Here is a 13,028-nt window from a genome sequence, read left to right on the forward strand (position 1 = left end):
TAAGTTTCTTTTACCTTTGTAATGCTATTCTGACTCTTGTAACTTAATATTTTTCTCTTAGAGGATTCACAACAGTTTTTGGGTGAGGTTAAGGTAATGTGGTAATGTGATGACAAGTTTTTTTTTTTTTTTTTAAACTGCAGTGTATTTGGGTTGTGTGAAGCAGGCACAGTATGATGAAATTAAGATTAGAAAAGTTGGAGAAGGAAGAAAAAGAGATTGGAGGGAGAAGCTGAATCTATCAGAAAATATTGCTGAGTGGAGTGCAAATAGTGTAGAATATAAAGCCCTGAATAGAATAATTAAAAGAGTGGTATACATAAGTAAAAGAAAAACATCTGAGGATTGAAGAAAAAAAGTCAGCAACGGAAAGAAAATAATAAGCTATTTGGAAGTGGGTAACTGAAAGTAAAAGATAGTTGCCTGTATATTTAAGTAGAGTATATCAGACAAGTCTGAATGAATGTTGGTAACAAAGAATGAAATTTGTGGGACATGTTAAGAATATTTTAATGAACTGATGAAAGTTGTTGGAGATATTTTTTATTTTTTATACAATAGTGATAGAGATAAGAAAGATAAACAGGTATATGGGATAGGAAACCATTATATAGGAGGATGTAAGAAGAGCTGTAAAGAAGGGAAAAGCTGGGGTATAGATGGAATGGTGAGTGAGTTTATGAAGAGTTGAGGTGAGATTACTGTGGAATGAATCTGGAAAGTTTATATGGAAGCATAGAAGAGTGATCAGGTGCCTGATGATAGGGTGAAGGTGGTAAAGGGAAAGGGATTAAAGGTGAGTGAATGAATCATTGAAGTGTAATTTTCCTTATCATAGTTGGTAGGGTGTATGACAGGCTAAAGGCTGATCATTTATAAAAGTTTGGTGAAACTCTTGTTGGTGACAAGGTGGGTTTAGGTAGGGAAGAGGGAGTATAGGTGAGATTTTTGCACTTAGAAAAAAAACAGGAAGTTTAAGTGAAAAGAAGTTGTACACACTATATGTGATTTAGAAAAGGAATATGATGAAATAGGAAAGCAGTTTGGGGGTATTGACTCGATGTGGTTTGCATGGAATACTTTTGGAGGCTGTTAAAATGGAATTAGCGCATACATGAGAGTAAGTTGTGGTATGAATGAGTGATATGAAATAAATGTAGGAGTGTGTCAAGGTTTTGTGATGTCAGTGTGGTTATTCCAGCCGACTAGGCTCCCAGCCTGCTACTTCCAGCAGCTGAACTCAGCAGACATCACCTTTTTACCATCCTTACACTGCCTGGAGCATGCTACATGAACTGTGCTCAGACTGTCTGCCCACCCTGATGATACTCCACCTGGTGAACCCAGTCTACACAGCCATCAGAAAGATTTACACAAAGTACAGGAAAATAGGCTGGCCAGTCTCCACATTGCATGGAAATAAAGCTTCAAAATTTCATTTTAGGTTATTTTTCATATTTAGATAATATGACCCCACACTTCATCAACATCTTCAATCAATTCAGCAAAAAGCACATACCACAAGGGCATATAGGGAAATACAATCAAAACTTCACCCAACAAGTTACACACTTGATAAAGCAAAGAAATCAGAACAGACAAAACCACCCACCATCAACAGAAATCAGAGAACAAAGTTAAACTCTAGATAATTTATCTGTCTGTCTATTTATATCTCTGATGCTGTGCCCTTCAGAAACACCCATAAGGGGCTGGCCAAGGCAATGATATGGACTTCCAATGTGTAGTAGTTAGCATTCCTGACCTTGATGCATTCTCAGGCTGCCCAGGGTTGAGTGCATAGGTTGAGTACTGGTTGAGGCAGTCAGTCCACAGTCAACCCAGCTGTTCATCCATTCTTAGGGTTTAGTTGTTAAAATGGGTGTCTGGCTCAGGCTAGGGTATGTCAAGTAAGTAAGGAAAGGGTGAGAGATGTGTGGAAATAAAAAGAGTTTGGTTGAGAGAACAGAAGAGAGTGTGTTGAAATAGTTTGGACATATGGAGAGAATGACTGAGGAAAGACTGACAAAGAGGATATATGTGTCATAGGTAGAGGGAACTAGGAGAAGCAGGAGACCAAATTGGAGGTGAAACGATGGAGTGAAAAAGATTTTGAGTGATTGGGGCTTGAACATACAGGAGGGTGAGAGGCATGCAACGAATAGAGTGCATTTGAGTGATGTGGTATACTGGGGTCGACATGCTGTCAATGGACTGAACCGGGGTATGTGAAGCGTCTGGGTAAACCATGGAAAGGTCTGTAGGGCCTGGATGTAGATAGGGAGCTGTGGTTTTGGTGCATTATGCCAGACAGCTAGAGACTGAGTGTGAAAGAATGTGACCTTTTTTGTCTGTTTTCCTGGCGCTACCTCACTGGAGCAGAAGGCAGCAATGCTATTTCCTGTGTGGTGGAGTAGCGACAGGAATAGTTAAAGGCAAGCAAGTATGAATATGTACATGTGTATATACGTTTGTGTATGTATATGTTCATATGTATATGTATGTATATGTGCATGTATGGGCGTGTATGTTTATGTGTGTATGTATAGAGTGGATGGGTGGGCCTTCTTCATCTGTTTCCTTGCGCTACCTCACTGACATGAGAAACAGTGATTAAGTTTAGTGAAGTATAAATGAAATATTTGTTTTTATTATTATTTTCAATTGTATGTGCTCATTCTCTGTTTATTAATTTTTTTTTGTCTCTGTTAATGTCTTTCTTTCATTTTTCATGGTCTTTTGTCAACAGAAGTTATTGACAACTATAGATGGACTGACAAGGGTTTCAAGCGCTGGCCTTTAGGAGTGAGTAGTTCTGAGACAAAATTACTTTGTTACCACTGCCCTATGAAAATGTCTCGAACTGCGATGTGCACAGCTTTAATGAGACATGAATTTAAGCACACATCTGCATCTCCAGATCTGCGAGTTGTACATTACATGCCTACACGAGAGTTCAAGGAATTCATTGTCATAGCAAATGCTGCAAAACAGGTATATACTGTTTGTTTTACTTCCACTTTTTTTCTTTATATATTGACAGGGCTCAAAGTATGAGATAGATCTTTCTTTCTACATAAGGCAGTTAAACCCTAGAGGGAGCTCTGATACCCAAAACATGTCAACCATGTCCCAGCAGTTATTCTCCTCATGCCGTTCATAGTCCATACATGAAACAGTCTTTAAATCAGTGTATCCTTACAAAGATTGCATGAAATTTACCTTTTTGAAAACTAGCCAGCTAGCTGGAAAATATCTGTTTACAGCGAAGTCAAAATTGAGAACTGGAAGATTGACATAGTAGCAAGATACAAATGGGTCCCATATTATTGTAAGGAATATCATGTTTATTTTGTCCAGTTATGTAGGTAGGAACATTTAGATTGGAGCATTTGTTATTAGTATGATGAATATTTATTTGTTATAGATGCAGGTAACAACAGAATTATCAAGAGAGGGATGGGAAACCATGGAACTCGAGTCTGAGACTCCTCTCCACACCTCAACAACACGTCTTAAACCCATCATGGTGTGGGACTTGCTTACCAGGGATGTTGGCAGTGCTAATCTTCCTGGTGCTGTCAGGATGGAGATTATTACACCCCAGCCAGGAGGAGTTTATCTCAGCACAAAGTGTAAGATTTTGTCTAAGTCTCTTTTATTACATTATGCAGAGGGGCTAGCTGAAACATTTATGATACAGGTTGAGCATCCTTAATCCAAAATCCAAAACTTTTTGAGTGGTGATGTGATGTTACAAGTGGAAAATTCCACACCTGACCTCACTTGCCCATGCTGGGCTCTGAAGCTCTGTTGGTGCCAGTTTGTTACAAACCATCATCACTGCCAAGCCTATGTGCATTGTTCACTTTTTTCCCCTCTGTGTGAATGAGTGTAAGAAAATGATTGCTTATCAGTAGCATACATATTCAGAGTCAGGAATGAAGGTGATGCCAAACAACCACAGATTGTCTGCATGGGCGGCTGATGTTGTGACACCTTAGCTTTCTGATGGTTCAGCATTACACAAACTTTGTTTCATTTGCAAAATTATTAAGAATACTGTATATATTAATTTCAGGATATGTGTATAAGTTGTATATGAAACATTAGTGGATTTTGTGTTTAGACTAGGGTTCCATCCCCAAGATATTGTATTATCTATTATCCATCATGATATATGTGGAAAACAGGATGGTATGGAAACAAATGGGTTAGAGCTGAGACATACCTGTATGTTTCGATCGTTTAGTGGTCTTCCTTAGGAGATACTGATTCCAGCATTCAGCGGAACTCTTCTCCTGGTTGGACACCTTGGCATATCACTATGATTGGATTGCTTGGCAGTCCTGCTGCCTCCACCTGTTCACAGTGATCTCTGCTGCCTGAAATGACCAACAGATGAACCCAATGTTTTAACATTATTCTTAATCCTTTCCTCTCAGTAAGCTCTCATGCTATAAACAGTTGATGCCAAAGCAGCTACAGGAAAGTGACAAACTGTTTAGTGATAGTGTGAGAGCTTACCTAGAGGACGGGATTAAGGTCAGTGTTGATACAAGGTCTGGGTTCATCCACTAATCACGATAGGCAGAGAAGAATGCTGTGAATGAGTGGACAAGCAGTCCAGTCAGAGAGCAATATGCCAAGGCGTCTGACTGGGTGACCATCACTTGCTGGGGAACACAACCCTGCTGAATGCTGGAATCAGTATCTCCTGAGGAAGACCATTGAATGGTTGAAATGTTGAGGTATGTCTCAGCTCTAACGAGTTTGTTTCCATACCTTCCTGTTTTCCTCATATCTCATTACATATATGCAAATATTCCAAAATCCAAAAGAATCCAAAATCTGAAACACTTCTGGTCCCAGGCATTTCAGATAAGGGATACTCAGCCTGTAGAAGCAAGAAAGGAATACTGCACAACAATGATGATTGTAAGTCATAATGATAACTAAACTCACTGTTGGGTGACTATTAATAGTAGAGAACTTGATTAGATAAACTAATAAAGAGATGTTCCTATTGAAATAGCAAGACCGATAAGTTGCTCTAATCTTGACGTTCATAATAAGCAGCCAAAGGTTGAAAGTATACAGAGATGATACAGATGATATTAATAGTTACTGTATACAGTGTCTCCATGAGTTATTTGATTTTTATATTTATTTATTATACCTAACCACCTTCTCCTGCATTAGCGAGGTAGCACTAGGAAACACCTCTCTCTTACCCTTTCATTACTTACTCTGTCTAATCTCCTCACACCTTATATTGTTCTCATACATTTCATTCTCAACACATCCACCCTCCTCCGTACAACCCTATCTATAGCCCATGCCTCGCAGCCATATAATATTGTTAGAGCTACTATTCCGTCAAGCATACCCATTTTTGCTCTCCAAGATCACATTCTTTCCATTCATTCTTCCTTGCTCCCAGAACCTTCATCCTCTCCCCCATCCTATGACTCTCTTCCACTTCAATGGTTCCATTTGCTGCCAAGTTCACTCCCAGATATTGAAAACGCTTCTCTTCCTACAATTTTTCTCCATTCGCACCTGAATCCCAACTAATTTTTCCCTCAACCCTGCTGAACCTAATAACCTTGCTCTTGTTCACATTTAATCCCAATTTTCTCCTTTCACACACTTTTCCAAACTCAGTCACCTCCTTCTGCAGTTTCTCACTTGAATCAGCCACCAGTGCTGTATCATTGGCGAACAACGAATGACACTTTCCAGGCTCTCTCATTCCCAACAGACTGCATACTTGCCCCATCCTTAAACAAATTAAACAACCATGGTGATATCACACATGTATATTTTTCATACTTGATCACCGTTTTTCGTAGTAGCTAGGTAGTACCAGGAAACAGTCAAAGAAAGGCACATCCACTCGCCTTTGCTTTGGTGACTGCAAATTAAATTTTTTCTCCTTAGTTACATTGATTAGGAAATCTTAGTGATTTGGGAAAGGAGTCTCCCAATCAATTTAGGCCATTGAAATTTTTTACCGAATTCATACGTGAAATCTGATCCTAGGTTCTCTATTTTTTAACTTCATGAATCAGCAATTCTTACCTGATTATTTGGACTATATGATAATTTTACAATTTTCAGATGATGCTCCTGACTTGTTAGTTTGGGAGGAACTTGGAAAACTCCAAATACAGCCAAGATTATATCAGATTGTTGAGGTGTGTGAGAAGATTAATGAAGCTCAGCCATACCTTATACGATTATGTTACACCTCTCCCAAGGTTCCCCATAAAGTGCTTGTACATTACCTTGGAGACACACGGCCATACTTGGTAAAAGAATGTGAAATCTTCATTGATGATTATACTGGAGAACCATCTTATAGAACTAAAGGAATGTGTAAGTTGAATACATATATATAATACAGATGTTGCACATGAATTTTTTTTTTTTCTTTTTTTTTGCCGCTGTCTCCCGCGTTTGGGAAACACATGAAATATATATATATATATATATATATATATATACCTGGAAGGAGGTAAATAGGGTGCGTAAGACAAGGGAGCAAATGGGAACTTCAGTGAAGGGCGTAAATGGGGAGGTGATAACAAGTAGTGGTGATGTGAGAAGGAGATGGAATGAGTATTTTGAAGGTTTGTTGAATGTGTCTGACGACAGAGTGGCAGATATAGGGTGTTTTGGTCGAGGTGGTGTGCAAAGTGAGAGGGTTAGGGAAAATGATTTGGTAAACAGAGAAGAGGTAGTAAAAGCTTTGCGGAAGATGAAAGCCGGCAAGGCAGCAGGTTTGGATGGTATTGCAGTGGAATTTATTAAAAAAGGGGGTGACTGTATTGTTGACTGGTTGGTAAGGTTATTTAACGTATGTATGACTCATGGTGAGGTGCCTGAGGATTGGCGGAATGCATGCATAGTGCCATTGTACAAAGGCAAAGGGGATAATAGTGAGTGCTCAAATTACAGAGGTATAAGTTTGTTGAGTATTCCTGGTAAATTATATGGGAGGGTATTGATTGAGAGGGTGAAGGCATGTACAGAGCATCAGATTGGGGAAGAGCAGTGCGGTTTCAGAAGTGGTAGAGGATGTGTGGATCAGGTGTTTGCTTTGAAGAATGTATGTGAGAAATACTTAGAAAAGCAAATGGATTTGTATGTAGCATTTATGGATCTGGAGAAGGCATATGATAGAGTTGATAGAGATGCTCTGTGGAAGGTATTAAGAATATATGGTGTGGGAGGCAAGTTGTTAGAAGCAGTGAAAAGTTTTTATCGAGGATGTAAGGCATGTGTACGTGTAGGAAGAGAGGAAAGTGATTGGTTCTCAGTGAATGTAGGTTTGCGGCAGGGGTGTGTGATGTCTCCATGGTTGTTTAATTTGTTTATGGATGGGGTTGTTAGGGAGGTAAATGCAAGAGTCTGGAAAGAGGGGCAAGTATGAAGTCTGTTGGGGATGAGAGAGCTTGGGAAGTGAGTCAGTTGTTGTTCGCTGATGATACAGCGCTGGTGGCTGATTCATGTGAGAAACTGCAGAAGCTGGTGACTGAGTTTGGTAAAGTGTGTGGAAGAAGAAAGTTAAGAGTAAATGTGAATAAGAGCAAGGTTATTAGGTACAGTAGGGTTGAGGGTCAAGTCAATTGGGAGGTGAGTTTGAATGGAGAAAAACTGGAGGAAGTGAAGTGTTTTAGATATCTGGGAGTGGATCTGTCAGCGGATGGAACCATGGAAGCGGAAGTGGATCATAGGGTGGGGGAGGGGGCGAAAATTTTGGGAGCCTTGAAAAATGTGTGGAAGTCGAGAACATTATCTCGGAAAGCAAAAATGGGTATGTTTGAAGGAATAGTGGTTCCAACAATGTTGTATGGTTGCGAGGCGTGGGCTATGGATAGAGTTGTGCGCAGGAGGATGGATGTGCTGGAAATGAGATGTTTGAGGACAATGTGTGGTGTGAGGTGGTTTGATCGAGTAAGTAACGTAAGGGTAAGAGAGATGTGTGGAAATAAAAAGAGCGTGGTTGAGAGAGCAGAAGAGGGTGTTTTGAAATGGTTTGGGCACATGGAGAGAATGAGTGAGGAAAGATTGACCAAGAGGATATATGTGTCGGAGGTGGAGGGAACGAGGAGAAGAGGGAGACCAAATTGGAGGTGGAAAGATGGAGTGAAAAAGATTTTGTGTGATCGGGGCCTGAACATGCAGGAGGGTGAAAGGAGGGCAAGGAATAGAGTGAATTGGAGCGATGTGGTATACAGGGGTTGACGTGCTGTCAGTGGAGTGAATCAAGGCATGTGAAGCGTCTGGGGTAAACCATGGAAAGCTGTGTAGGTATGTATATTTGCGTGTGTGGACGTGTGTATGTACATGTGTATGGGGGGGGGGTTGGGCCATTTCTTTCGTCTGTTTCCTTGCGCTACCTCGCAAACGCGGGAGACAGCGACAAAGTATAAAAAAAAAAAAAAAAATATATATATATATTGACCTATGGTCTTTTTTGTATTACATAATATACATAATTCTAGAACATTATTATTTATGATAGTTTAAGACAATTGCAGCATGATCTGCTTTCTACTTATGAGCTATTTTGACTTAGTCATTTCTTCCATATTCTTTCTCGCATGATGCTTGTGGTCTGTTGGAAGTTAGTCCTCTTTATCAAGCACTCTTCCATTAACACCCCATGCATACCTATCACACCCTGAACGTATACATTAGATAACTTATGGACGAAAATAATCCAAACTCAGGATAATTGGTTAAGTGTGACTCAAGTCTAATAGCTCTTATGTTACCAAGTCATAGAAATCTTTTTCAAGAGATTTTTTTTCTAGTAGACTTTCTTAGTTTTTTAATCTAGACACATTGGTTTTAAGAACCTGTGTGGCCTGGGATTCCTCTGTCAGGAGAGTTTTTGGTCTGCCATAAGAAGGTATTTTATCCACTTCTAGGTATTGTCTTCTTACCAGAAAGTTTCTCTTCTTACCCCTCCTCCTTCGTATGGGTAAGCTGTCCATGCTTGCAAGATAGAACAGTAGAGGAGAGACATATAGGTTTAACGTTGGAGAGACCTTTCATTCTGCGGTGGCATCCCACAAGTAATTTTATGTTTTGTTACCCATAAGTAGTTTTATGATTTCTTTCTGTACTATGGCACAGTAGATTAAGATTTGACTAACAGTTTAATGCACATACTTCTCAGCTTGTTTTAAGAATTTCACCACTATATCAAATTGTTAGGTGAAGAATATTTACATTTGATACTGACTTTGATGGACAGTTTCAATTTGCTGTGAAAATTTAATTTCCTTGCGTCAGACTTTTTGGCATCTAGATGGGAAGTAAAGTATTGTGGGTGGACAAATAGTTTTGATTGATTTTGTATTGTAGATGGAAACCAAGAACAGCATCCAGCCACACCATCCATAAACAGATTTTTTCACCAACTTATGGCTCTTCAGTTTTCACTGTTTATAGATTCATTATTTATAAATCATAAGTATAGAGTCTCTTTCTTCTCCCACTCAATTGCATTTTTTCCCTGCAAAAATCGTCCAAATGCCTCTCTCTTCTCTTTCACTAATACTCTTACTTCTTCATCCCACCACTCACTACCCTTTCTAAACAGCCCACCTCCCACTCTTCTCATGCCACAAGCATCTTTTGCGCAATCCATCACTGATTCCCTAAATACATCCCATTCCTCCCCCACTCCCCTTACTTCCATTGTTCTCACCTTTTTCCATTCTGTACACAGTCTCTCCTGGTACTTCCCCACACAGGTCTCCTTCCCAAGCTCACTTACTCTCACCACTTTCTTCACCCCAACATTCACTCCTCTTTTCTGAAAACCCATACTAATCTTCACCTTAGCCTCCACAAGATAATGATCAGACATCCCTCCAGTTGCACCTCTCAGCACATTAACATCCAAAAGTCTCTCTTTCGCACGCCTGTCAATTAACACGTAATCCAATAACGCTCTCTGGCCATCTCTCCTACTTACATAAGTATACTTATGTATATCTCGCTTTTTAAACCAGGTATTCCCAATCATCAGTCCTTTTTCAGCACATAAATCTACAAGCTCTTCACCATTTCCATTTACAACACTGAACACCCCATGCATACCAATTATTCCCTCAACTGCCACATTACTCACCTTTGCATTCAAATCACCCATCACTATAACCCGGTCTCGTGCATCAAAACCGCTAACACACTCATTTAGCTGCTCCCAAAACACTTGCCTCTCCTGATCTTTCTTCTCATGCCCAGGTGCATATGCACCAATAATCACCCACCTCTCTCCATCAACTTTCAATTTTACCCATATTAATCGAGAATTTACTTTCTTACATTCTATCACATACTCCCACAACTCCTGTTTCAGGAGTATTGCTACTCCTTCCCTTGCTCTTGTCCTCTCACTAACCCCTGACTTCACTCCCCAGACATTTCCAAACCACTCTTCCCCTTTACCCTTGAGCTTCGTTTCACTCAGAGCCAAAACATCCAGGTTCCTTTCCTCAAACATACTACCTATCTATCAGTAAATTTTAGGGAGAATAAAAAGATGTTCTGGAAGGAGGTAAATAGGGTGCGTAAGACAAGGGAGCAAATGGGAACTTCAGTGAAGGGCGTAAATGGGGAGGTGATAACAAGTAGCGGTGATGTGAGAAGGAGATGGAATGAGTATTTTGAAGGTTTGTTGAATGTGTCTGATGACAGAGTGGCAGATATAGGGTGTTTTGGTCGAGGTGGTGTGCAAAGTGAGAGGGTTAGGGAAAATGATTTGGTAAACAGAGAAGAGGTAGTAAAAGCTTTGCGGAAGATGAAAGCCGGCAAGGCAGCAGGTTTGGATGGTATCGCAGTGGAATTTATTAAGAAAGGGGGTGACTGTATTGTTGACTGGTTGGTAAGGTTATTTAATGTATGTATGACTCATGGTGAGGTGCCTGAGGATTGGCGGAATGCGTGCATAGTGCCATTGTACAAAGGCAAAGGGGATAAGAGTGAGTGCTCAAATTACAGAGGTATAAGTTTGTTGAGTATTCCTGGTAAATTATATGGGAGGGTATTGATTGAGAGGGTGAAGGCATGTACAGAGCATCAGATTGGGGAAGAGCAGTGCGGTTTCAGAAGTGGTAGAGGATGTGTGGATCAGGTGTTTGCTTTGAAGAATGTATGTGAGAAATACTTAGAAAAGCAAATGGATTTGTATGTAGCATTTATGGATCTGGAGAAGGCATATGATAGAGTTGATAGAGATGCTCTGTGGAAGGTATTAAGAATATATGGTGTGGGAGGCAAGTTGTTAGAAGCAGTGAAAAGTTTTTATCGAGGATGTAAGGCATGTGTACGTGTAGGAAGAGAGGAAAGTGATTGGTTCTCAGTGAATGTAGGTTTGCGCCAGGGGTGTGTGATGTCTCCATGGTTGTTTAATTTGTTTATGGATGGGGTTGTAAGGGAGGTAAATGCAAGAGTCCTGGAAAGAGGGGCAAGTATGAAGTCTGTTGGGGATGAGAGAGCTTGGGAAGTGAGTCAGTTGTTGTTCGCTGATGATACAGCGCTGGTGGCTGATTCATGTGGGAAACTGCAGAAGCTGGTGACTGAGTTTGGTAAAGTGTGTGGAAGAAGAAAGTTGAGAGTAAATGTGAATAAGAGCAAGGTTATTAGGTACAGTAGGGGTGAGGGTCAAGTCAATTGGGAGGTGAGTTTGAATGGAGAAAAACTGGAGGAAGTGAAGTGTTTTAGATATCTGGGAGTGGATCTGTCAGCGGATGGAACCATGGAAGCGGAAGTGGATCATAGGGTGGGGGAGGGGGCGAAAATTTTGGGAGCCTTGAAAAATGTGTGGAAGTCGAGAACATTATCTCGGAAAGCAAAAATGGGTATGTTTGAGGGAATAGTGGTTCCAACAATGTTGTATGGTTGCGAGGCGTGGGCTATGGATAGAGATGTGCGCAGGAGGATGGATGTGCTGGAAATGAGATGTTTGAGGACAATGTGTGGTGTGAGGTGGTTTGATCGAGTAAGTAACGTAAGGGTAAGAGAGATGTGTGGAAATAAAAAGAGCGTGGTTGAGAGAGCAGAAGAGGGTATTTTGAAATGGTTTGGGCACATGGAGAGAATGAGTGAGGAGAGATTGACCAAGAGGATATATGTGTCGGAGGTGGAGGGAACGAGGAGAAGAGGGAGACCAAATTGGAGGTGGAAAGATGGAGTGAAAAAGATTTTGTGTGATCGGGGTCTGAACATGCAGGAGGGTGAAAGGAGGGCAAGAAATAGAGTGAATTGGAGTCATGTGGTATACAGGGGTTGACGTGCTGTCAGTGGATTGAAGCAAGGCATGTGAAGCGTCTGGGGTAAACCATGGAAAGCTGTGTAGGTATGTATATTTGCGTGTGTGGACGTGTGTATGTACATGTGTATGGGGGGGGGGCCATTTCTTTCGTCTGTTTCCTAGCGCTACCTCGCAAACGCGGGAGACAGCGACAAAGTATAAAAAAAAAAAAAAAAAAAAAAAAAAAAAGTATAGAGTAATATTAAGTCTACATTGTGTGTTACAGTATCTAATCTTTCATCAGTTTCTGTAGCTCTACACTTTACCAATTTTTAGCCTAATTGAAAATGATATTCATGTAGTTGTAGGTATCTTTTGTGGGGAAGTTGTAGCTCCACACCTTTCCTGCTTTGCCTTGCTTTAGCCTTTCAGCAATGTGAGGTACTGCTTTGATTGTTTCAGTCTATATGTTCTTGTGTGAAGTAATTACTAGATTCATGAACTGGACCAGAGGTATTATTATTAGAGGCAGGAATAGTGCCCTTTTGCACCTTAGTAGCACAGGTGATCAAATGCAGGATGAAAAGTACTGCTTTCAGATCATCAGATGTAGAAATTTTTTTTTTTTCCTAGATACTTCTTCGCTTTTGAAAAAGAAATTCTGAAGAAGCAGTTTCTAAGTGATCCTGGAGGAATCAGCTAATCTCATTGTTGTAACAGATAACTTGAACCTTTTCCAAAGTCTTGTAGA

At 40.4% G+C, this 13,028-nt stretch overlaps 1 protein-coding gene across 7 annotated transcripts in view; it reads left to right on the forward strand.

Annotated features, from left to right (window-relative positions):
* Positions 1-13,028, forward strand: part of LOC139746192 (uncharacterized) — a 185,024-nt gene that overhangs the window by 75,178 nt on the left and 96,818 nt on the right. For 6 of the 7 annotated variants that reach the window (XR_011712100.1, XM_071657115.1, XM_071657111.1 and 3 more), the window contains 4 exons: positions 2,750-2,994; positions 3,428-3,635; positions 4,873-4,938; positions 6,124-6,381. Coding sequence is in view for 6 of the 7 variants with exons in the window: in XM_071657115.1 (XP_071513216.1) it covers positions 2,750-2,994; positions 3,428-3,635; positions 4,873-4,938; positions 6,124-6,381 (777 nt within the window). In the remaining variant the exon portion in view is untranslated. The remainder of the gene's footprint in view (positions 1-2,749; positions 2,995-3,427; positions 3,636-4,872; positions 4,939-6,123; positions 6,382-13,028) is intronic. The other variant, XM_071657112.1, reaches the window with a different exon arrangement.

This window comes from Panulirus ornatus, chromosome 64 (genome assembly GCF_036320965.1).
Source record: "Panulirus ornatus isolate Po-2019 chromosome 64, ASM3632096v1, whole genome shotgun sequence".
In the NCBI taxonomy this organism is placed as follows: domain Eukaryota; kingdom Metazoa; phylum Arthropoda; class Malacostraca; order Decapoda; family Palinuridae; genus Panulirus; species Panulirus ornatus.